We start from the raw sequence: 25,813 nt of genomic DNA on the forward strand, positions 1-25,813 counted from the left end.
TTAATCAACTAATCAAGTATTCAATGGCGGGGAGAGGGGCGCTCGCTACCCACTGCAGCTCTGTAGTTTAAATATAGTAGGAGCCGGGTGGAGCAGCTGCCCAACTCCTACTACATTTAAACTGCAGAGTTCCAGCAGGGTTAACTCCCGGGGCTGCATGAGCTGGAATTAAGTAGTCCTAATTTGCGCCAGCCCCGGGCGCTAGCCCTGCTTCATCTTTGCCTAAGAGCCGTTGGTTCTTACTACATTTAAAAGGCAGAGGCACGGCGGGGACCCAGTGCAAGCAGGAACTAAGCAGTCCCCACTTGCACTGGGTTCCTGACGGCTGCGGCTCTACCTTTTAAGGGTATGTCTAAACTACATCCCTTTTTCGATAAAGGAATGTAAATTAGACATATTGAAATTGTAAATGAAGCCGGGATTTGAATTTCCCATGCTTCATTTGCATAATGGCGGCTGTAGCTTTTTTTCGAAAAGCCAATTTTTCATTTTTTGAGGATTACAGAATCTTTCGAAACAAGGCATTTATCGAACAGAGACCGTGATTTTTTCCCAAAAAGCAGCTTTTCGAAAAAAGCTGCAGCCACCATTATGCAAATGAAGCATGGGAAATTCAAAATCCGGCTTCATTTACAATTTTGATGTGTCTAATTTACATCCCTTTATTGAAAAAGGGATGTAGTTTAGACATACCCTACATGTAGTAAGAGCTGCCTGCGCTGTGCCTCTGCCTCCCCTGCCCAACCTGCCCTGCGGAGATGGTGCTGGGGGGGGGGGGCGGCTTTTGAAACAGCTCCCTCAAGCACTGGCTCCTGCTCCCCTTTCTCAGCTGCCTCTGAAATAGAGGCAGTGTGTGTGTGGGGGGGGAGGGGGCGGGGGGAACGTGAGTAGCTGACTACTCTTTTACATCCTTATTCTTGATTTTAATCCAGTTACACCACATTAGTGTGCCACGCATAAATAACTAGAACACTGGCTCCATCACTGGTCCTCTCTCTTTCATTCCATGTTTTTCTTTGAACAACTTCATACCAGGGATGTGAAGGACTAGTCGACAATCAGATAAGCAAATGCATATCAGATAGCCTGTCGACTAATTGCTTCCCACCCCTTGCTGCCTCTATCAGAAAGAAGCAGCAAGGCAGGGGGAAGAGGAGAGGGTACTTCAAAGCAGTAGTGCCACATGGAGCCTGGGGGTGGACCCAGGGCTCCACATGGCACTGCTACTCTGAAACACCGCATGCAGCCCCCATGGGGCCAGCTGAGGTGTCCTCAGCTCCACATGGCATTTCAAAGCAGCAGCGCCACTGGGAGCCCAGGATCAGTGCAAAGTTCCCAGCTGATCACAGGCTCCACACAGTGCCGCTGCTTTGAAATGACACGAGGAGCCTGACTCCGGGCTCCTCGCACTTTTTCAAAGCGGCCGTGTTGCATAGAGCCAAGGGTTAGCGGGGGAGTCCCCACCTGACCCTGAGCTCCACGCAACACTTTCACCTTTGAAGTGTTGTAACAGCCCTAGAACTATTCCTACACTTCAAAGGCGGAGGCACCTTATTGACTAATCGAATAGTTGATGCAAAATGCATCGACTATTCAATTAGTGAATTACTCACAATTTAACATACCTACCTCATACATAGTTTCCTAAAGCTACCATTCTCTACACTCAGTCAGCAATCTACCTGTCCATTCCTTACTAGTCTCCATCCAATTCTGCATTTCTACACATCTCTCTGGCATCTCATCCTAAATCTCTCCCCATTGGCATTCACTAACACAGCCAAATCTTAACTCATCCCCTAAGCCCACCTCAGAATTTCTCCAAGAAAAACTGTGTTTATTGCAGATTAGACACTATCGATTGTGTTGGGTAAAATTAAATCTTAACCTTAACATGGAGCACTGAGATATAATGGCAGGTAAAATAGAAAATTTCAAATGTACAAATCATTTTTTTTAAAAAGTTCAGTTTATTAAAATACATTAGAACTGTTTTCAACCTTTTTTCATTTGCTGACCACTAAAAATTTCAAATGGAGATTCAGACCCACTTTGGACACAGGCTGCAGACCCACAGTTGTCCACAAACCATGGCTTGAAAGCCACTACATTAGAATATTGCAATCCAACTTGTTGCATTTTGTTTAGTTTTGAAGAGCTAACTTCCTGTTTAGTTTGTCTTTTCGAGTTGCTTAACTACTACACTTAACCACTTCTAGCTATCTTTGAGACACCACTAACTTCCTGAGGAAACAACAGTGCATCAGTAATCTTCCTGAAAACACCATCCTGATCACTATTGGCGTAGAAGCTCTCTACACCAATATCCCACACAAGGATGGAATACAAGCTTCAGGAAAAGTATCTCCAATGATGTCATGGCACATCTGGTGGCTGAGCTATGTGACTTTATCCTCCCCAACAACCATTTCTGGGACATTTGGGGACAATTTATATCTTCAATTCAGTGGCACTACTATGGGTAAACACGACCCCACTACATGCTAGTATTTTTATGGCTGACCTAGAACAACATTTCCTTAGTTCCCATCCCCTAGCATACCTCCTCTACTTACACTATTTTGATGACATCATCATATGGACCCAACAGAAGGCCTTTGAAGAATTCCAGAAAGATTTCAACAATTTCCACCCCACTATCAACCTCAGCCTGAATAATCCACACAGGAGATCTACTTCCTGGCTACTACTGTACAAATAAACAATGCTCGCATAAACACTACTCTTTTTACTGGAAACCTACTGACCACTAATCTTACCTACATGCCTCTAGCTTCCATGAAGGACACATCACACAATCCATTGTCTACAGCCAAACCCGAAGATATAACCTTATCTGCTCCAATCCCTCAGATAGAGACAAACACATAAAAGATCTTTATCGAGCATTCTTAAAACTTAAAGATCCAACTGGGGAAGTGAAGAAACAGATTGACAGAGCCAGACAAGTACGCAGAAGTCACCTACTTCAGGACAGGCCCAACAAAGAAAAGAACAGAACAGAACACCACTGGTTATCACCTACAGCCCCCAGCTAAAACCCTTGCAGTGCATCACTGAACCTACAACCTATCCTGGAAAACTATCCCTTACTGATGCACTGTTTCCACTGTTTAATCTCACAGGCCTCAGGGCCAGGACAGTCCTCGCCTACGGACAACTCCTCAACCTGAAGCTAATACTCACTAGCAACCATACAACACTCCAAAGAAACACTTACCCAAGAACCTATCCTGCAACCAATCCTGTTACCAACTTCATCCACACACAGTACAAGCAACACCATCACAGACTTAACCACACTATCAGGGGCTCCTCTACCTACACTTCCACTAACATGATATATGCCATCAACTGCCTGCAATGTCCCTCTGCCATGTATATTGGCCAAACTGGACAGTCTCTACACCAAAGTATAAAGGGTCACGAATTAGACAGCAGGAAAGGTAACACACAAATCTGTAGGGGAACACTTCAACTTTCCTGTAGCCATCCTTTTGCAAAAGAATTTCAAAACCAGATTACAAAGGAAGACAGCTGAATTGGAGTTCATTTACAAATTCAATACAATCAATTTAGGACTGAATAGGATCTTAACTGGTTAACTCACAATAAAGGCAATCTCTTCTTTTGATATTCACATCTCCACATCAAATGTGGTGAATGAGTCACTTCCACCCTGACGTGATTAGCCTTATTAACACAGTATATATACACCCTTGAATCTGTAACTTCCACTATACTTCTTCTGATGATGTGGGTTTTACCCAGGAAATCGTATGCCCTAATAAATCTGTTAGTCTCTAAGGTGCCACAGAACTCCTCCTTGTTTTAACTACTTTATTTCAAAACAATGGTGATGGTTAAGTCTTCAGCGCCTTCTGTAATCAATGTTACAAAACCTATATTGTAGGTCTCAGCTAAGAGAACAGAATTTCTTGATCTGGTTTCATTTGCTGAAAGTGACTGTATGCTTTCAGTGTTGCTATAATGTTGCTCATATATTAGCAGCAAATGCTTACTATTACTATCACAGTAAGCTTCCCAATATATGTAGTTTGATGGCTGTAGGAGCAGCAGTACTATGACTATCAGGCCAACCTGTTGTGATCTTGATCTCCATGTACCTTCCCACCTCCAGTTCATGGACAGTCTGAATTCTCAACCAATGCTACAATGGAAGGACCAACTACCTCAAGTGTTGTGGGCAAGATATTTAAATTTTGTTCTATTTTTATTTTTTAACCAGAAGTGTCCTATAAAGAATTCAAGGACGGATGCTCTTATTCTCTACCAAGAAAATGGAAAAAGGAGAAATGAGAGGACAAAACCAGTATATGGTTAAGGAAAATGACAGCTAGGCCTGGTCTACACTACACAAGTCAACATAAGAGAGCTTGTGTCACCTACTTATGTCAGTTCACACTCCATACCCTGATTCCACCAATGTAAGTGTCCTACTACTTTCACATAAACTCCATCTCCACAAGAGCCACAGGACTTATGTTGGTGTAGTTAGGGTGACATTGGCTATTGCCTGTCTTGTCAATTTCAGGGTTTACTCCAGGAACCATGAAATTGACAAGAAAGCCAGGCAGCTAAAGCTCAGCTGCCCCCAACTTCCTGTTGCCATTCCCAATGGTGAAAGAAGAGGAGACTTCTGGGTGACTGGCCCCTGCTCACAGTAGGGAGTGAGGTGATGAGAAACCTGCTAGGTAGCTGGGCTTCTGGTGGGGAGCTGTGTGGAGCTGAGAGCCCTATCTCTCAGGCCCCCATCCTGCCTCTCTTCATACTGTAGAGGAGGTCCTGGTGAGGAGGCATACCATCAACAGAAAGAGGATAGTGTGAATCTAATACAGGTTGACTTATGTCTGTAGTGTGGGACATGCCCCTAGTCTTGGGAGTAAGGGGAACAAGAACTCAACTCAATAATAGCAGCACCCGTGTTCTCAAGGCCAGCTTCTTGAATGTGCAAAATTAACACCACACAGCAGCAGGGGGGCTGCTGTCACAGCAGAGCTACGAAAGCAGCTATAGCCCCCTATGATTTTACTTTAGTGATACTCGACTACACAAGATGAAAGATTATGAAAAAAAGTATTACACTATTTTATAGTAAAAAGCATCTCAAGGAGTTAGTAAAAAGTATTAAAATTATCTAACAAAAAACTTTTACATTTAAATAATATTATAGTTGCAAAGTCAAGCACTCAAAAGTGAGGCAATGTTGGAATTAAGTTGCCATAGTCTGTTGCTGTACACATTATGATCATTTTTTAATACATGATCAGATGCTATTTTTCCCCACTGGCCTTAGTCAGTGTCCAATCCAGGGAATAAACCATGGCTGTATAAACTGGACTGTCTGTGGGACTCCTGTTTCAGCTGTTGCAATTTAAAAGGTGTGTAGTGAACAAGGCAGGAACTGCAGGAAGAGAACCAATGGTCACGTGGTTAAGGCAGGTGCATGCTGCCCTAGAGAACTAATTTTTATCCCTATGTCCAAGTTTCTAACAATGGAAACAACAAATCAAAATTCTTACAAGTGGTCACCAACTATATAGTTTTCATGTCTGGTGCCCAGCTTGAGATCCTGGGGTTTGATTTTTAGAAGTGCTGAGCATTCACAGGTTCAATTAAAATTAGTTGTCTTTTGAACAAATCAGATCCTAGGATTCTCAAATTAGGCATTCAAAATTCATCAGCGCTTTTGACCTTGATCTCTCTTCATCTCAACTGCCCATCTGAGAAATGGGTGTAATACTCCCTTACCTCAAAGGGATTTTGTGAAAATAAATTAACATCTGTTATATTTTCAGGTACTATAATGATGAACAGGACAAAATGGCCCATTAGGAAATTAATAATTTTGTATTCAGAGCAGAGTTTAAATAGCATGTAGTAAATAAGCTACTTAATAGCAGATTATTCAATTACCACGGCCGAGTCTATGAACTGAAAGAGGAAGGAGACCATGGAAAAAATAGTATGTGACCATATAATTAAAAACTCTCTCAATACATACACACGTGTCAATCATGGTTTCCAGGCAGCTTTAATACTAGCACTTCCTAACTTCTGAGTTCTTCACTTTGCAAAATTGTTTATTGTTAATGTAACTTTGTATGTAATGCCCTACATTAAAAAAAAACTAAAAACCAAAGGTCCATCATATGGAATCCATACTTAAAGTCACGTGGCTCCTCAGCAAAATGGAACTTTTAGATCAATAGCACAGCCCTCCAGCACTTGAGCTAACAGAGCAATAGCAGTAGTAGGCTGTCATGGACTAGCACTACAGGGGATGAAACACACTTCACCCATAAGTTTCATAGGTATTTGCTGACAGCATACCAATAGTGAAACAGGCCATGTTGTCATGGAGCTCTTTATTACAGTCTTCTCTCTCTTTATCTTGCTAGTTTCAGTCTGTCTCCACATTTTCTGGGTTCTAGTCTCCTTGCCCAGCCAATATCACTCTCCCCCTCCTCTACCCTGAGCTTGTCCCTGCATTCGAACCAGGTGGCTTCCTTCTCCATGCTGCCCAGGACTTGGCAGAAGGAGCAAGGAGGGTATGGAAACAAGTTCTCAACTCTCAGCTCCTGGGTCTGGGACAGGCCTGCTGACAAAGGGCGGGAGAGAGCCAAAGAGGCAATTACCCTGAAATCTGGCAATTCAGTGGCAGTGATGAATAAAGTCCTGGGACTTTTAAATTGCCACCAGACTGCCGCACAGTGTGCTCTAGGAGGCTCTGAAGGCTGGCGGAGGGAGAGGGGGATGCTTCAGCATGCTCAGGGTGATGCTGAAGGCTGCCTGCCCCAGCCCAACCCCTTCTGCCAGAGACCCCGACCCTTCCCAAAATACAGAGCCAGGGCCCTTCCTGCCCAGGGGCCAGCAATTCTGTCACCTTCCTGGTCTGGGACCACAGGAGTGTGGAGCTGAAACTACAAGGCAAGTCCTATTTAGTCCCCACTGCCCTGGGCTGGAGCATGCTCAGTACAGACAAAATATTCAGAGAATTTAATTTGTAAATATTCAATTCCGTACTGTATGTAAGCACAGTGACATTTTTAAAGGCTTATAACTTGGTGTTTCTTCCCCTCACAAGAACAGCAAAAGTGACATCTCCAACACCCCTCCTGCCAAATAAATTTCCAGCTCCAACCACTACAGCAGTGGTTTTCAAACTTTTTTCTCATGACCCAGTTGAAGAAAATCACTGATGCCCATGACCGAACATAATTTTACTAGAGTATGGGCATTCAATCAGCTAATCCACTAGTCAATGGAATTTCCTACAGTCAATTAGTTGATAAGGGGGTGAAACTGCAGAGCCGCAGCCTGGTTAGCTCCTGGCCCCGGGAACTAACCCCACTGTGGCTCTGCCTTTTAAATGTATTAAGAGCCAAGGCTCTTAATACATTTAAAAGGCTGAAGTGCAGCAGTGGGGACCAGGCATGAGCCAGGAATCAACTGTCCCAGCTCGCACCTGGTCCCCTCCATTGCACTTCAGCCTTTTAAATGTATTAAGAGCTGATTCCCAGCTTGCACCCGATCCCCTGCTACACCTCTGCCTCTCCTGTCCTCCCCCCCACCCCTGCAGAGATAGTGCTTGGGGGAAACCGGCTTTTAAGCTGGCTCACGCCAGCACTGGATCCTGCTCTCCCCGCTTCCTGCCTCTCTGATAGAGGCAGCAAAGGGCAGGGGGAAAGCTACTAGTCAAATCACTAGTCAATTATCTGATAAGCATATGCTTATCGGCAGGGCTCCCCGAACTGCGGTGAGCCCTGCTCGCCAGCCACACTGTCCGGCGATCTGCGCATGCGCAGATTGCCTGAACCCGGCTCTTCCGGGTTACAATCGACTCGCCACGGGCAAGTACATTGTATAATTTGTCGACCCCTGCTTATTGGATAGTAGGGAATTAAAATTAATCAACTAATTGAATAGCTGATGAAATTTCCATCAACTATTCGATTATTCAAATAGGGGCTCTTGTGCATTTCAAAGACAGAAACGATGCCTGGAACTTGGGACCAGCAGGGAGTCCCCCGCTGACTCTGGGCTCCATGAAGCACTTACGCTTTGAAATGCACCGAAGCCCCAACAGAGGCTCTGGTGCATTTCAAAGCCGAAGTGTGCATGGAGCCTGGGGCCAGCAGGGAGCTTTTAAGCTGGCTTCTCCCAGAACCCCTTCCACTTCCTCCCCATTGCTGCCTCTTTCTGACAGAGGCAGCAAGGGTGAGGGGAGAGCGACTAGTCACTTTCATCCCTACCGGATAGTTGACTAGTGGCTTACATCCCTAATCCAGAGTGGGCTGATGAGGAGAACCTGGAGGTGTAACAAGGTGGTTCCTGCTTTGGGGATGTCAGGACTGTGGCAGGAGGGACTTACCTTGAACGGCTCCCAGTCAGCAGTGCAGCACTTTCTGTCACCACAAACCATGCTGAGCCCCAGAAGCAGCTAGCAGCAGGTGCCCAGCCATGCATGACCCAGTAGGGAGTAAGGATGTTAAGAAGCAAGGAATTGACTGTGTAATCAATACAACTTGTATCAACTACATGATTAGTCGTTAAGGGGAGGTGCTCTGTCCTTGCTTATGCTGGGTCCAAAGTTACCCCCACTGCAGCTGAGCATTTTTAATGTAGTAAGAATTGGGTGGAAGAGGTGCAGCAGTCTGGGACCTGGCATGAGCAATCCTGGACCACCGTGCCTCTGCATCCCCATCCCTCCTTCTCTACACCACAGCGACGGTGGTGGGGGGAACCTCTGATACACAGGCAGCAAGGTGGTGAGGGAAGTGAGTAGTCGAGTAGAGACTCGACTAGTTGCTTACGTCTCTAGTACTGGGTCACAACCTGTAGTTTGAAAATCACTGCACTAGAGTTCTTTATGAAAGGATGTAAAAAATTTTGGATCATTGAAAAAAAAAACAGTGTTTCTCACCAACTTTGCTCTGGTAAATGGTTGAATCATTTTGCTGAAACTTTCACAAAGAAGTCATGAAACTTTTGAAGCAAGTTCTCTGATAGGATGAAATTCCTATGTTTGTCAATCTTGCATTAACTACATAAATAACACTGCTCAATGGAACAGGCTCGCACAGTAAGTATAAGCAACCTTGAAACTTGGCAAATAGTTGTTATAATTTACTTAAATTTAATAAGTTAGAGATAGAAGAGCAACAAAGTTCATTTATAGAGAGGTCTAACACCATGAACTGTCTTGCCATCTGTCAGCTGTATCTGCAGCATTCAACACTATCTGAATTTCAGAGGAGGACCATGAAAAATTTGACGATTAGAAGTCCCATCATGCAAACAAGTATCAAGCTTTTGCTCCAAATCCATAATGGACCAAATGTAGCATTCAGGTTGAACCCTCTGGTTCGGCAACATCCATGGTCTGGCATGATTTTAGTTAGCTGGATGTCCAGTTGTCACGGATGTGGCCAAGTTTCCCACGGTCCCATAAAGTTTGTTTATATCTACCAGTTCTAGCTCTCAGTGTTCTATGCTGTTATTTATCTCTAATTTACCTCTAAATGTCTTCTAACAGCCCAATAAGCAGTGGAAGTGTTGGAAATGCTGCTAGACAATATTGACTTCTCGAGGTTCAGCAAATTCTTTGGTTCGGCAGAACTCAGGGACTTAGGTGCCAGACTAGAGGTACAACCTGTACTTATTTAAAAAGGAATGACTTTTTAAAATGTCTCCACAACTAACAGGATGTTGCTATGCTAAGTGCTGCTGCAACTTCAGACCAAGCAATTTACAAAGCTAGTTTCTGTAAGTCTAAAGCGCACAGATAAAAAGAGATGAGGTATGGCAGGTGCATCACTGATAAATGACTAACTCAACATGGAACCCACTTGTAATTCTCACTTTTGGGGGGTGGAAGGAAGAGACAAGAGGAAAAGGACTTACAGAACTACTTTTTTTTTAAAGCAATGTCATGTGAGGATGAAGGGTGGTACTGTGTGTGTATCAGTTGGGAAATGTAAGAGTTCCATCAAATAATCACACTTAAAAATTGTCCCAATGTGACTATCCTATAAAGCTACTAGGGAAATAGTGTCTTCATGCCAATCTCTCTTGCAGCAGAACCTTCTGAATATCAGCAGAAAGTTCCAAGTATCCTTTTTTGATTCAGATACAAAAGCACTTTACCCTGCAACAACTGTATCTGTTTTGGCTATGCACGCTGGATGTCCCTGCTGCCAGCCAGAAAGCATAAGGTTACTAAGTATATTTCTGTTAATTAGTTAGAAAAAAAATTAACAGATTCCAAATCTGAGGGACTGGGAACTGAGGCACGACCACAGAAGAATGGCAGTCTTGTGCACCTACACAGCAGTTGGCAATTGTGGGAGGATAGTGTAAAGAAATGAGAAGCAGCAGGTCCCTTCAATACACCTCTGAACGAAGTAAACCAGTTTACTCTTACACTGTTCCTAGCTAGTTGCACTAAATCTTCCCATACCACCAATCTCAGCCATCATCATTATTACTGTTTACTATTTGATTCTGGTACCAACCACAACATGTTAGGTGCTGCTCTGGCATTTTAAAAAAATCTAGTCCAAAGAACATACATGCATCTCTGCCATGCTGACCACCAAACCCACTGCATCCCAAACCAGCATTCAGAGGGGATACCCCCCACTAGTATCCCCCAGCATCCTCCTGTAGCCCAAACCAGCATCCATGTAGGACCTTCCCTGGTATGCCCCATCATCCCCCTGCATCCCTAACCAGCACCCAGGGGGGACACAGGTTCACTATCCGACCTCTCTCCCCATATCCGCGGGGGGGGCACCTTTCCCAGCATCCCTCCTCCCCTCCGCCCACGGACAGGACGGGCTGCCCGGCCCTGTCCCTGCCAGTTCCCACCAGTCGGGACTCGACCCTGCTGCCGGGGCCGGGCCGTTGCCTCCTTCCCTCGCCCGCACTCACTCGCCAGCCGCGGTCCATCCAGCCCCCCGCCTCCGCCGCCGTGGCTGCCCCCCAGCTCGGCCTTCTTAGGCCCCACCGCCGCCGCTCCGGGGGCTGCTCCGTGCGGGTAGCCGGGCCCGGCGGCGGCGCTGGACAGGCCGAGCGGGAGCCCCCCGAGAGCGGGCGGGGGCCCGGGGCAGGCGGGGGCGGCGCCGGGCTCCTCATGCAGGAACTGGCACTCCTCCCCGTAGAAACAGGTCTTGTCCTTGGCGTAGTAGCGGCAGAACTTCAGCTTCAGCCCCGCGCCGGGGGCCGGGCCCGGGACCCCCACTGCCCCGACCCCCGCCGGGGCCCCCGAGGCCGGGGCAGGGCCCGCCGGGGCCGGGCAGGGGAGGCCGCCGGGGTTCATGGCAACGCCGCCAGCCTCAGCACCATGGGGAGGTGCCGCGGGAGCCGCCGTCACCGGGGCTCCGACTCAGGAAGGAGGGAGCCGGGGGCCCAATTGTGCTTCTCTTAAAGGGGCCGCTCGGCTAAGCCCGCCGAGGCGGGAGGGGGAGGCGGTTCGTCAATGGGCCCGGCCCGGGGCTTGTTTATTCCATTTTCCTCTTCCTGAGCGGACGCCCCGCTGCGCATGCGCGGGAGAAGGGCGTTCTGGGTAATCCGGGACCAGCGAGGCGTTGGGAGGGGGGAAGATAGCGGGCGGGGGGTCCCGCGCAGGCCTAGAGGGCGGGGCGGGGCCTGTCGCCGGACACCTCTCCCCGCTCGTGGCAGCTGGAGACACGGGACGGAGCCTTCCCCGGGCATCCCCAGCTGCCCGGTGCCTGCTGGGAGCGGCTCCCCTAGAGCTGCCGCCACCCGAGCGGAGCCTCTGAACGCGTCGTCCCTGGCAAGCGCTCGTGAGGAGCCGCTGCGCCTGGCGTGGCCCGGGCTCGCTCTTGCGCTGGGCGCGCTCGCGCCCCCCCCCCCCGCCCCCCCGCGGGCGGCTGAAACCCCCCAGCGCTCAGTAACTAGCCGTTGGTCGCGCCACGGAGCGGGCTGCTCGTGCGAGGCAAAACAAACCAGCCCCAGCAGGGAGGCGCTTGCTGTCAGGGAGGCGTGGGAGCGATCTCCGGCCTAGGTTGTTATCTGGGAGGTCAGACTTCAATAATCATGTGCCACCACCTTTCAGCGTAGTTCACTTGTAGCTAGCTAAAGTAATGGTTTCAAAGCACAGCTGCCTTCTGGTTTATTGACATAACGTGAAATCCTTACCCCATTAAAGTTAACCCCAGTGGGGTTTTACTGTTTACTTCCATGGGCCCATGGTTTCACTCATCACCTTCAACACTGCATTTTTCTCCAGAAAATAAATTGTGTGTGTGTGGGGGGGGGGGGGGGGGGATCTTGATGTTCTGTGCTATCTCTTCTGTAGTCTGTCGCTAAACCCTGTTTCAAAATATGCAGACAGGAGGAGTGTACCACTTTTCATATTTTGTTCACTTGCATTCCATCAGACAGAAGAGAGGAAGCATTAGCCACGCTCCTGGCTTTAAAATAATTTGAAAGTACCTCTTGATCGTAAATGAGGCAACTGAGGATTGGACCCCTCAAATGACATAGATGGTAAAAAGCATTACATTTAGAATTAGCGCCTAGTGATGATGAGAAAATGAGGCATATTAGAGTTAGGAATGTTAAGGACTTGTTGACTATCCTATAAGCAAATGCTTATCAGATAATCAACAGGATAGTTGACTAGTCATTTCCCCCCTTCTCTGGCTGCCTCTATCAGAGGCAGCAAGGGTGGGGGGGAGAAGGGGATACTTCAAAGTGGCAGCGCCACAGGGAGCCCGGGCTCCATGCGGCTCTCTTTGAAACACCGCAGCGACATTTCAAAGGGGCAGCGCCACAGGGAGCCTGGGGTCAGCTGGAGTCCGCTGGATCAGCTGTGTGGTGCTGCCCCTTTGAAATGCCATGGCAGCATTTCAAAGGGGCAGCACCGCCCTATTGAGCAATCAAATAGTCAGTGCAAAAATGCATCTACTATTCGTTTAGTGAAATACGTGCTACTTAACATCCTTAATTAGAGTGACAGGGTAACAACAAGAAAGTCCAGAGTTTTCTACCATACACAGGTATGGCTAAATACTTGGTATTTTTATATAATATATGATGTGAAGAAAAATATATTCTGATGATATAGATAGATAGATAGATAGATAGATACACATATACACACACACACACACACGCTATATTGTTATTTGTGTGCACTGCTGTCATACCTCTGTCAGTCTCAGGATATTAAAAGAGACAAGGTGGATGAAGTAATATCTTTTATTGGAACAAATTTCTGTTAGCAAGACAAGCTTTCATGCTACACAGAATTCTTCATCATCTTCCGTCACCAACAAGTTGGTCCAATAAAAGATACTACTACCACTTTGTCTTTTATAGTTATTTATATCCATCTTGTACTATTGTCTATTTCTCACAGTAGGAGGCTACCATGTATTGTATCATGATATCAATTTTTAATGAGAATTCCCCATTTTAACCAGTGGCCTAGTCTCCTTGTAGACACTGTCCTCAAATTCTAATATATTATTTTTAAAGGAACCAAGATAGTGAGTACATAACAATGAGAATATCTTATGTTCTTCCACTGATGTGAATATCTTATGTTCCTCCCATTCTTCAGCATTTAAACTAAAATCTTCTGCCAGGGACTTGTCATTTCTTAATTGCCAAAACACACCATGCACCACTATGACTGTATAAATATTAAATAATATTATTATTGTTTCTGCCATGTCTGTTCACCTTCATAGACAAAATGTAGGGGTTTGAAGTTTCATGACAGGATTTAGAAGAGATTTTCCAAAGCATAACTAAATTTCATGCTGAAAAACAAATTCCTTCTTCACGGGTGCTTTGAAAACTTATTTAAACTTAATGCAAAATAAGGGATTCTCTCTTTGAACTAGTGAGACTTGAAAACTACCATTTTAAAGGGGTGTTTAAAAACTTTGGGGATGAAATATTTTATGAGAGTTTTTCAGTGAGTCATTTACAATCTCAGGAATTTTAAAAAATCTTCTTCAGTCAGACTGTTGCCACAGTTTGTGACACAATCTTTGCAATTATATATCAGAAGAATCCCCATATTTTTAAGCACCATAGATATTATTTTGGTAAGAAAAACATTTACTCTAGAATGAAGATCCCTTTTTGTCTTGCTTAGACTCATTATTATAAAAAACAGAAAATCAAAGGCTGCCATCAAGATGCTTTGACAGTTTGTACAAAAAGAGATTTTTAAAAATGAGTGGGATTTTAAATGTCACATTGAAACAAGTCAAAACACTCCCTCATCATATAAAGATTTTAAAAACTTTTGAAAAAATTGTTTTAAAATGAAGCCTTAAGCCATAGTTCTTGCAATTAGCATTATTCTTATGATTTTTTCAGGTGGTTGCAAACCAAAGAAGAACAAATGAACTGATGAAGAAGTAGATCAGAAAGATGGGTAAAATCCAGGTCTATTCTACCCAAAGAGTCAGGGCCCTATTTGTTTATTATTTAGTGCTCAGATCATGGTCACCACAATGTCCCTTTGTGGAAAGCAATCATAGACATACCTGCTCTGTGCAGTCTACACCTAACTGCTGTCCACTAGGGTCTCCATTCAGTGAATGACATCTGAGTTCAGCCCTTGCCTCGGTCAGCTCCTGCTGAAACCAATCCCTGGTTTAAGAACACTGGGTATTGCCCGAGTACAGTCCTCACAGAGAAGAGGTAATCTATATTATACAGTGGATCCCAACCTTTTTTATGCCGAGGACCAGCAAACCCATTCACGAACTTTTGGGAGATTGGTATCATTTTATTAGCATATTTGCAAATGAAGTGTTGCATGACCTCCTAACCCCCGCCAACCCCTTGCTTCTCAGTGCCTAACACCTTTTGAACCCCATCCCTGTGCCCCATGCCCTTTGACCCTTTAACCTCTGACTACTACAGCCCATGCCAACACCCTCTTGCCCCATGACCCCACAACGCTCTCACCCAAAACCCCTTTGACCCACCTCACCCCTTCACTCCCCCGAGTTAGGCTGCCCTCATAGGAACATGCCTATTACTGTTGGTGGGCAGGGGCAGTAGCCATTAGCAGTGCATGCGCACTCCCTTCTTTGCACCCCCTGCATTCCCAAGCACATCTTGTGCCCTCATGGGTAGGGGGGAGCCAGGAGCCCCAGCCAGAGTGCCATTACCAAGGAGGGAGGGAGGTGCCTCCTGCTTTGCCTACTCCTGTCATCACCTCATCCCCAGTGCCACCACCGGCAAAAGCAGCCACGCAGGCAGAGGGAGGGGCGTTGGCAACACAAGCACTCCCTCCTCCTTTATGCCCCATCCCTCCCCAAATGTGTCTCCCCAAGCACGGAGAAGGGAGGGAAGTGCCTCCTGCTCTGCTGCCTCCTGCCACGCCTCAGCCACCATGGCTGCCAGACCTGAGCCACCACAAATATCTGGCTTGAGTTCCAGCAGCTGCCGCAGACCAGCAGTTGGGAACCACTGATCTATTATAGTGTATGTCCATGGGGATGTTAGTCCATATCAAAATGGAAGGATAAAGTTAGCTAACCCAATTGTATTGGAGTAGGGTGTCATTCACTTTAACCTGCTTCCAGGGAGTTTTCAGAGATTCTCATCTCAAAAACTGTGGGATTTCCAGACCCATTTGGGGACACCAGCCTGACAGGTTGAGTCAGACTGTGTCAGTTGAAGCTCCCCTTATCTTTGGGAAATTCTGTTGTCAGGAACATGTAAAAGAGCATCATGAAGAGCATTATCCAAGAGGGTACTTGCAGCAAGACATCAAACTTCTGATAGAACTGTAACTTTGTGACTGAACCACAGAGACTGTATAATGGAAATAATATCATGAGTCAGGCATCTAACTAGTGAGTTCTAGAAGATTTCACTCAAACTGGAATCACTGGAGAAAATAGCAAGTAGGCCCATGCATCTTAGGGTACATCTAGACTACATGGCTCCGTCAATGGAGGCATGTGAAATAGTTTACTTGGCATAGTCAAAGAAGCGGGGATTTAAATAATCCCCACTTCATTAAAATAAAAATGGCCACCGTGCTGTGCCGACTATCAGCTGATCCGGCACAGCGCGGCAGTCTAGACACGGCGCAGTCGACAAGGGAAGCCTGTCGACCGCACCGGTAAACCTCATTTCACAAGTCATACCAGAGCAGTCGACAAAGGCTTCCCTTGTTGACCGCACCGTGTCTAGATTGCCACGCTGTGCCAGATCAGCTTATCATCAGCACAGTGCAGCGGCCATTTTTATTTTAAAGAAGCGGGGATTATTTAAATCCCCGCTTCTTTGACTATGCCGAGTAAAGTATTTTACATGGCTCCGTTGACGGAGCCATGTAGTCTAGACATACCCTTAGAGACTAACAAAAATATATAGGATCATGAGCTTTCGTGGATAAGACCCACTTCATCAGCTGAGTTGGAGTGGAAATAACAGAATCCAAGATATATAGATATATATAAATAACAGCCAAAGAAGTACAATGTCAATAATTGTAGGACCAATGTTAATGAAGCTAATTAAGAGGGCTGGATGTGCCCCATTCATAGCTTTCATGTGAAAATGCGCATGTCAGTTGCAGGGGAAATTGGCTTTGTAGTGTGTTAACCAGTTAATATCTTCATTCAAGCCCAGGGTAACTGTCAGATTTGTAGATGAAGTCCAGTTCTGCAGTCTCTCTGTAATTGGGTGGTGAAATTCCTTTGTAGAAGAATGGCTACTTTTAAACCCATGGTTGAGTGACAAGGTAGATGACAATGTTCCCCTACAGTTTTATGTGTGTTACCACTCCTTATTCCTGATTTGTGTGCATTTATCCTTTGTCGCAGAGACCTTACTCCATGCCATTCAGGTTTTTCCACCATTGCTTTTTGAGCACATGGAGCACATGTGACAAGGTTTGAACTGCAGGAGGATGTGCAAACATTTTTTACCTCAACACTGCATGACAGTAGATAAGTGGTTAGCAGTTGTGGGACAGTTGTGATTAAGATTCCACTCTGACTGTTATGAGAGAGGTGAGATTAATTAGGGTTTATGGCAGTCAGGACCTAAGGGGAAAAATCCTAGTATGGTAAAAACCGGAGGAGAAAGCTTAGACCAGTGGCTCTCAACCTGCGATCTAATCAGTAAAGAGCTGAGGCTCACATGATGATATCTTCATCGCCATATAGGTAGTATAGGATGCAGTCCACATAACACATTGTGAGATGCATATGTTGCCTATAGCGGTACATAGATTGAGCACCTCTGATTTAGATAGACCTACCAAGGTTAAGCAGAAGGTCAGGATGGGGACTGTGTAATTTTGAATTTACAATTGTGTTACTAAAGCCAGGCTCCAAGAGGAAGGACATTTTCATTCTGCAATGAAAGCATAAGTGACAGACAGTGACCTTGCCAGACTGACCCTAAGTGCCAATGTACTGTATCATGCCATCTGCTACAGGTAAGGTAAAATGACATCACCCCCACAAACACACATACCTGCAAAGTTTGAGCAATAAGCTGTTTTTCTTGAAGACCTGTGCTGCACAACACCAATATTAATAAATAGTGGCTGGAATTATTCCCTTGGAAAAGAGCATCTGCTGCTGTCCTCAAGATTGGCAGAACCTGACCCGCCACAAATGAACTGTTTATAGTACTTTGCAATGGCTAGAGAGATGGTGGCTGTCGAAATTGGAGCCGAGGCAGCAATGCGACTGCCCTGGGGCTGGGGCCGTGGTGCATGATGAACCTATTATAGGGGATTCTGATTGTTTCCTACATCTTTGATGTGATGTTGTGCTGCTTTCTTTCCTCTTGGATGTTCCTTCATCAATAGGAACTGTATCACATTCCATGCTGCCTAAAACTCACTCCTACAGTTTAAAAAAAATGGAGATAAGGGAAAATTAGCAGGGAATAACATACAAAAGATTTTTACTAAGAACATAAGAATGGCTATACTGGGTCAGACCAAAGGTCCATCCAGCCCAGTAGCCTGTCTGCCGACAGTGGCCAATACCAGGTGTCCCAGAGGGAGTGAATCAAACAGGTAATGATCAAGCGATCTCTCTCCTGCCATACATCTCCACCCTCTGACAAACAGAGGCTAGGGACACCATTCCTTACCCATACTGGCTAATAGTCATTAATGGACTTAAATTCATGGAGGTTATCTAGTTCTCTTTTAAACCCTGTGTGGCAGTGTAAAATAAAGACAGTCACACAAAGAAATGAGTGGTAGTAAAATTAATACTCAGATTTTTTGAAAATGCTGACCAATGTTGAATAGCAGATCACTGAGCCTTTAGTTTTTTTTGATGAACATATGCTATAGGAATACAATGATAACTGCATGCTTTTTGCTTACAAAAACACATGGCCCCAGTCACCGGAGCAGTCACCCTCCATAAGCTCTGGCCACTACATACCGCTGGCCCCAACTGGGGCCACTGGAGCAGCCACTGCCTGCCACGCAACTCTGGCCCTGATCAGGGCCGCTGGACCAGACACTGCCTGCCAAATTAAAAAACATAGCAAGAGACCTAAAAAAGAGTCACCGTGGCTTAACCACCATGTAAAAGAAGCAGTGAGGGACAAAAAGGTATCTTTTAAGAAGTGGAAGTCCAATCCTAGTGAGATAAATAGAAAGGAACATAAACACTGTCAAATCAAGTGTAAAAATTGTAATAAGAAAAGCAAAAAAAGATTGAGGAACAGCTAGCCAAAAACTCAAAAAGAAATACAATGTTTTTTAAGTACATTAAAAACAGGAAGCCTGCTAAAAAACCTGTGGGTCCCCTAGATGATCGAGCTATAATAGGAGCAATCAAGGACGATAAAGCCATTGCGGAGAAACTAAATGATTTCTTTGCTTCAGACTTCACGGCTGAGGACGTTGGGGAGATTCCTGAATCTGCACTGTCCTTTTTGGGTGATGAATCTGAGGATCTGTCCCGGATTGAAGTGTCATTAGAGGAGGTTTTGGAACAAATAGAAAAACTTAATGTTAACAAATCTCCGGGACCGGATGGCATTCATCCAAGGGTTCTAAAAGAACTAAAATGGGAAATTGCTGAGCTATTATCTGTGGTTTGTAACCTATCCTTTAAATCGGCTTCCGTACCTGATGACTGGAAGGTAGCCAACGTGACACCAATATTTAAAAAAGGCTCTAGAGGCGATCCTGGCAATTACACACCGGTAAGCCTAACTTCAGTACTGGGCAAATTAGTCGAAACAATAGTAAAGAATAAAATTGTGAAGCATGTAGAAGAACATAATTTATTGGACAAAAGTCAACATGGTTTCTGTAAAGGGAAATCCTGTCTTACTAATCTGTTAGAGTTCTTTGAAGGGGTTAACAAAAATGCGGACAAGGGGGATCCAGTAGATATAGTATACTTGGATTTTCAGAAAGCCTTTGACAAGGTCCCTCACCAAAGGCTCTTGTGTAAATTACATGGCCATGGGATAAGAGGGAAGGTCCTTTCTTGGATTGAGAACTGGTTAAAATACAGGAAACAAAGGGTAGGAATAAATGGTAAATTTTCAGATTGGAGAGGGGTAACTAGTGGTGTACCCCAAGGGTCAGTCCTGGGACCAATCCTTTTCAACTTATTCATAAATGATCTGGAGAAAGGGGTAAGCAGTGAGGTAGTAAAGTTTGCAGATGATACCAAACTGTTTAGGATAGTCAAGACAGAAGCAGACTGTGAGGACTCCAAGAAGATCTCACCAAACTGAGTGATTGGGCAACAAAATGGCAAATGAAATTTAATGTGGATAAGTGTAAAGTAATGCACATCAGGAAAAATAACCCCACCTATACGTACAGTATGATGGGGGCTAATTTGGCTACAACAAATCAGGAAAGGGATCTTGGAGTTATCGTGGACAGTTCTCTGAAAACTTCCACACAGTGTGCAGTGGCGGTCAAAAAGGCAAATAGGATGCTAGGAATTATTAGGAAAGGGATAGAAAATAAGACTCAGAATATCTTACTGTCCCTGTATAAAACTATGGTACGCCCACATCTTGAATTCTGTGTACATATGTGGTTTCCTCACCTCAAAAAAGATATTTTGGCCTTGGAAAGGGTTCAGAAAAGGGCAACTAAAATGATTAGGGGTTTGGAACGGGTCCCATATGAGGAGAGGTTAAAGCAAATGGGACTTTTCAGTTTAGAAAAGAGGAGACTGAGGGGGGATATGATAGAGGTATATCAAATCATGAGTGGTGTGGAGAGGGCTGATAAAGAAAAGTTATTTATTAGTTCCCTAAATAGAAGAACTAGAGGACACCAAATGAAATTAATAGGTAGCAGGTTTAAAACGAATAAAAGAAAGTTCTTCACACAGTGTGTAGTCAACCTGTGGAACTCCTTGCCAGAGGAGGCTGTGAAGGCTAGGACTATAATAGAGTTTAAAGAGAAGCTAGATAATTTCATGGAGGTTAGGTCCATAAAAGGCTATTAGCCAGGGGATAAAATGTCATTGGCCTCTGTTTGTCAGAGGCTGGAGAGGGATGGTAGGAGACAAATCGCTTGATCATTGTCTTCGGCCCACCCTCTCTGGGGCACCTGGTGCTGGCCACTGTTGGTAGACAGGATACTGGGCTAGATGGACCTTTGGTCTGACCCAGTACGGCCGTTCTTATGTTCATGTGTTCATGTGTTGACTACCCCGCTGCTCCTGGGATGGGGCTGCTGCCTGCCTCGCAGGCCCTCCCCGGAACAGCTGAGCAGCCACTGTGTGGCTCTGCTGAGGAGGTGGGCAGGTCTAAAATTCTTGGTGCACACCCACACAGGTGTACACCTTAGAGGGAATACTGATGGCCACTCAGGAGAGATTCAGATGTTGCCCACCTGATTAGCAGAGGGCCTAGATCCAGCAGCATGTGTCTCTAGTGGTGGTGCACATCTGCAAATGCCTTGGTGCACAACAAAATTTACTCCACCCATGGATGGAAAACATAAGAGAGAACACTGGTCCACACCTGCATTCAGAGTTTTGTAGGGGTCTGCAAATGAAAAATAGTTTAAAAGCCACTGGCTTACAGAGCATACTTATAAAGTTTGTGGACAATACTAAGCTGGGAGACATTGCATTTGCAAAAACTGGAGAAATGGTCTGAAATAAATAGGAAGAAATTTAATAAGGACAAATGCAAAGTACTGCACTTAGGAAGGAATCATCAACTGCACAGATACAAAATGGAAAATTACCTAGGAAGGAGTACTGCAGAAAAGGTTATAGTGGATCACAAACTAAACATGAGTCAACCACGTAATACAAATTGCAAAAAGAGTAAACATCATATTGGGATGTATTAGCACAAGTATTGTATGCAAGATGAGAACTAATTCTTCCAATCTACTCAGCACTGATAAGGCCTGTGTCTGGGCATCACACTTCAGGGAAGATGTGGGCAAATTGAAGAAAGTCCAAAGGAGGTCAAGAAAAAGTATTAACATTCTATAAAACATGACCTACAAGGAGATATTTTAAAAATTGGATTTGTTTAGTCTAGAGAAAAAAGACTAAAGGGGGAGGGATGATAACAGTCTTCAGATACATGAAAAGTATCTGATCTATCAGATACACAAAAGATACATAAAAGGGATGGTGATAAATTAGTCTCATCATATATATAGTAGCCCAATGTTTGAGTGTGTGTAACGGTGAAATGCTGTCTGTTCCCTCTGGGGGGCACTGTTGCCTGAAATGCTTGCTGTTCCCTCTGGGCAGCCCATGCTGCATGGGGAGTGTGGGGCCCAAACAGCCGCTTCCTCCCCCGCGGCGGCCCAGCTGAGCAGCGCAGAAGTCAGCCACAGCGGGAGGCGAAGGGGGGGGGCGGGGTGGTGACGTGTGGCGTGACAGTGGCTCCAGGCCCCGCCCCCTGGCTGTGAACGTCACTTCCCCGCCCCCCTTTGCCTCCCGCGTGGCGCTCGGCTGACTTCTGCGCTGCTCAACCAGGCTGCTGCATGGGAGCAAGTGGCGCAAGCGACTGTTTGGGCTCCGCGCTCCCCATGCAGCATGGTCCACCAAGTGAGAGGCAGGAGGGGAAGGAGAAGAGAAAGAGAGAGACAGAGAGAGAGGCAGTAGGAGGAGGAGAGAAGACCAACGAGGAGGAGAGACCTGAAAATCCCATCTTATGATGGGCTAATTGGCTAGTTGTCCAATAAGGCCAGGTCAAGAAGCAATGGCCTTAAATTGTGTCAAAGAAGATTTAGGTTAGACATAAAGAAGAACATCCTTACTTTAAGCACTGGAGCAAATTACAGTGTAGAATCTCTCTTAGTGAAGGTCTGAGCTGGTCTATAAGAACATAAGACTGGCCATACTGGGTCAGACCAAAGGTCCAATTAGCCCAGTAGCCTGTCTGCTGACAGTGGCCAGCACCAGGTGCCCCGGAGGGGGTGGACCAAAGACAATGATCAAGCGATTTGTCTCCTGCCATCCTTCTCTAGCCTCTGACAAAGAGAGGCCAGGGACACCATTTCTATCCCCTGGCTAATAGCCTTTTATGGACCTAACCTCCATGAAACTAGCTAGCTTTTCTTTAAACTCTGTTATAGTCCTAGCCTTCACAGCCTTCTCTGGCAAGGTGTTCCACAGGTTGACTACACACTGTGTGAAGAACTTTCTTTTATTAGTTTTATACCTGCTACCCATTAACAGAAGAATTAAAGGACACCAAATGAAGTTATGGGAACTAATAAATAACATTTCTTTATTCACCCTCTCCACACCACTCATGATTTTATATACCTCTATCATATCCCCCCTCAGTCTCTTCTTTTCTAAACTGAAAAGTCCCAGTCGCTTTAACCTCTCTTCATATGGGACCCATTCCAAACCCCTAATCGTTTTAGTTTCCCTTTTCTGAACCCTTTCTAAGGCCAAAATATCTTTGAGGTGAGGAGACCACATCTGTACACAGTATTCAAGAAGTGGGCGTACCATAGTTTTATACAGGGGCAGTAAGATACTCTGTGTCTTATTTTCTATCCCTTTCTTAATAATTCCTAACATCCTATTTGCCTTTTTGACCGGCACTGCACACTGTGTGGAACTTTTCAGAGAGCTATCCACGATAACTCCAAGATCTCTTTCCTGATTTGTTGTAGCCAAATTAGCCCCCATCATACTGTACGTATTGTTGAGGTTATTTTTTCCAACGTGCATTACTTTACACTTATCCACATTAAATTTCATTTGCCATTTTGTTGCCCAATCACTCAGTTTGGTGAGATCTTTTTGAAGTTCCTCACAGTTTGCTCCTGTCTTGACTATCTTAAACAGTTTAGTATCATCCACAAACTTTACCACCTCACTGTTTACCCCTTTCTCCAGATCATTTATGAATAAGTTAAACTATATATATATATATATATATAAATAAAATACTTTAGTCCCCTACACTGAGACAGGACTATACTAAATGTCTTACTGAAGTCCCATCCATTCCTATGTTTCATGAATCTATGAATGTGTTTGGGGTGGAGGAGGTGAACATCATAAAAGCTTGTCATCACGACTGTCAAGGGATCACTCGCCCCATGCCTCCTAGGGGGCTGTCTATATGGCAGTCACAGGATTGAAGGCCCACAGCCAAGTCTCTAGCTTCCCCCCGGTCTGGAGGGGTCAGTATGGCCCAGCGGCCAAGTCTCTAGCTTCCCCCCAGTCTGGGGGGGTCAATATGGCCCAGTGGCCAAGTCTCTAATGCCCCTAGTCAAGGGGCATAAGGGTGTAGTGAGGTAGCGGGGCCCAAGCCCTCCCTCTCCACCAAGCCCCAGTCCAGGGCCCTATCAATGACTGGCAGTTCCCACCACTGGCTCAGCAGGGAGTTCCCCCCCCCCGAAATGCACCGAGTCTGCCAGGTCTCCTCCCATTCCCCACCCTGGACTGATTCCTATCCCACTCCTCTGGCTGGCATAGTCCCCACCTGTGTGGACAAATACCGCTACAGCATCCGGCATGGGGTCTGGTGCAGCAGCAGCTCATGCAGCAATGGCAACAGTTGGTGCAGAGGTAGCAGCAGCTGCAGTGCCAGGCTACAGTCAGCCTGGCAGCTGCTGTCAGCGCAGGGGTTGCAGCTGGTGTGGTGACTAGAGCTCTAGCAGCAAGGACAGCTGCTCCCATGCTCCAGCAGGAGCTCCTTCACCTCCAGATGTCAGCCCCAACTGAGCTACTCCTTCGGCCTTTATACTGGGCCTGAAGGCGGAGCATGCCCAGCAGGGGAGGAGCCTTCTCAGTCCAACAGGCCTGAATTAGCCTCCCCTTAGCTAGTGTGGGGCGAGTACACCCCATCACAATAACGCATAGTGTTGTTCCTCACATTGCAATACCTTCTCTAAGGTCCCATGAATCGTATGTTTTCCTTCCTGTTCTAGGAACTTTTTTCTTTTCCGCTCATCTGACTATCTCCTTAACCCCTCTTCAGATGCCTTCAGGTTCCCATTTCCCACCACATTATTTTTAATCTTGTCTTCAATATTAAAGTCCAACATAACTGCACCAGTCTACATCCCCAAACCTCAATGCTCTGTTTTCCCACTTCTGCAATTGTCTTTGTGATGTTTTCTGTGAAATCCTCAGTGTGTAAAATGCCTTCCCAGTTCTGCTCATTTAAGTTACTGCACTCTTTTCATTTAAATCCCTCCTAAATATTCATTTTCCATGTTGCCCATAAGAAAATTTTCACCCAATATGAATAAGAAGAAATTCTAGTGATTGCTTTTGGGTTTCATAGAGCATTCTAGCTACACTGACTCTGTCTTGCTTAGACTGCAAGCTCTTTGGAGTGGAGATTGTATTTTGTGTTTTGTACAGTGCCAAATACATTGTTAATGCTTCAAATAAATAATAATACTACTAATAAATAATTAGAATGAATAATAATGAGAAGTTCTGGGACTATGCCATCCCCTCTAACTCCAACAAATCAATAACATGAAAAACAATGAGTTGTAATACAGGAGCACTACCTAAAACAGGCAGCTTTAATTAGCCAAGCTTCACCTTTTCAGCTATCGCCAATGGACATGCCAAATTACAGGAGTAATTGAGCTACAACCTCATATGCATATGTGAAGAAGAATACAGGTGTATGAGTAAGACACTAGAGCAAAGGGTCAGGAGAGGCTAACAGTGAGGGTCCTCCATTTTTATTTAGAATGACTCTCCAACTCACTCTGAAGTGGGCAAGTCATGACTTTTTTTTGTCCTCTAGACAAGCAAGCTGTAAAGCAAGCCACACTAGGTCCTTGCAGCTGCTGTAGCTAAGGATAGGTTGACATAAGGTATGCAATTTGAGTTACATTAGTAGCGTAACTCAAACTGACATCGCTTAGATCCACTTACTGTGGGATGCACACAGTGGGAAGTTGACAGAAAAAACACGCGTGTTGACTCCTCTTACTCATCTCATTCTGCTAAAGTACCAGAATCAACAAGAGAGCGACTCGTAGTTGAATGGGTCTTTCCCAGCAGTGACAGTAACTTAAAATTTCTTACAGGTAAAGTCTTTTTACAACCCAGGTCTCTGGCAGCTCTTTAAATAGCTCCCTGCTGGCTTTTCCTGCATTTCAGGCAGCTCTTGCCAGAGCTGCACACTCTGGGCGCACCCACTTATTTTCACCTCTGGTCTTTACTAGACTCACTGGATCATTCGCTCTAGCATCAGTCCACTCCGTAATGGAGTCTAGCCCTCTGTTTGAGCTTTAATGTGGAAATTAATAGCTTCCTACACTCACCCACCCAAACTGGTGCTT

The 25,813-nt window shown here is 45.4% G+C and overlaps 2 protein-coding genes across 8 annotated transcripts in view; one reads left to right on the plus strand and one right to left on the minus strand.

The window, feature by feature from the left end:
* Positions 1–11,701, minus strand: part of PAN3 (poly(A) specific ribonuclease subunit PAN3) — a 115,419-nt gene extending 103,718 nt beyond the window's left edge. For all 5 annotated transcript variants that reach the window (XR_012900724.1, XM_075919224.1, XM_075919223.1 and 2 more), the window contains exon 1: positions 10,978–11,701. Coding sequence is in view for 4 of the 5 variants with exons in the window: in XM_075919224.1 (XP_075775339.1) it covers positions 10,978–11,365 (388 nt within the window). In the remaining variant the exon portion in view is untranslated. The remainder of the gene's footprint in view (positions 1–10,977) is intronic.
* A 226-nt stretch (positions 11,702–11,927) lies between these two features.
* The window catches only part of FLT3 (fms related receptor tyrosine kinase 3), a 95,524-nt gene continuing 81,638 nt past the window's right edge, over positions 11,928–25,813 (plus strand). The window contains exons 1-2 of one of the 3 annotated variants that reach the window (XM_075919217.1): positions 11,928–12,088; positions 14,407–14,464. In XM_075919217.1, the coding sequence (XP_075775332.1) occupies positions 14,461–14,464 (4 nt within the window). In that variant the 5' untranslated portion in view covers positions 11,928–12,088; positions 14,407–14,460. Of the gene's footprint in view, positions 12,089–12,395; positions 12,559–14,406; positions 14,465–25,813 lie in introns of those variants that run through there. The other 2 variants (XM_075919216.1, XM_075919218.1) reach the window with 2 other exon arrangements.

The sequence above is a fragment of the Pelodiscus sinensis genome, chromosome 1 (genome assembly GCF_049634645.1).
Source record: "Pelodiscus sinensis isolate JC-2024 chromosome 1, ASM4963464v1, whole genome shotgun sequence".
NCBI classification, from domain to species: Eukaryota; Metazoa; Chordata; order Testudines; family Trionychidae; genus Pelodiscus; species Pelodiscus sinensis.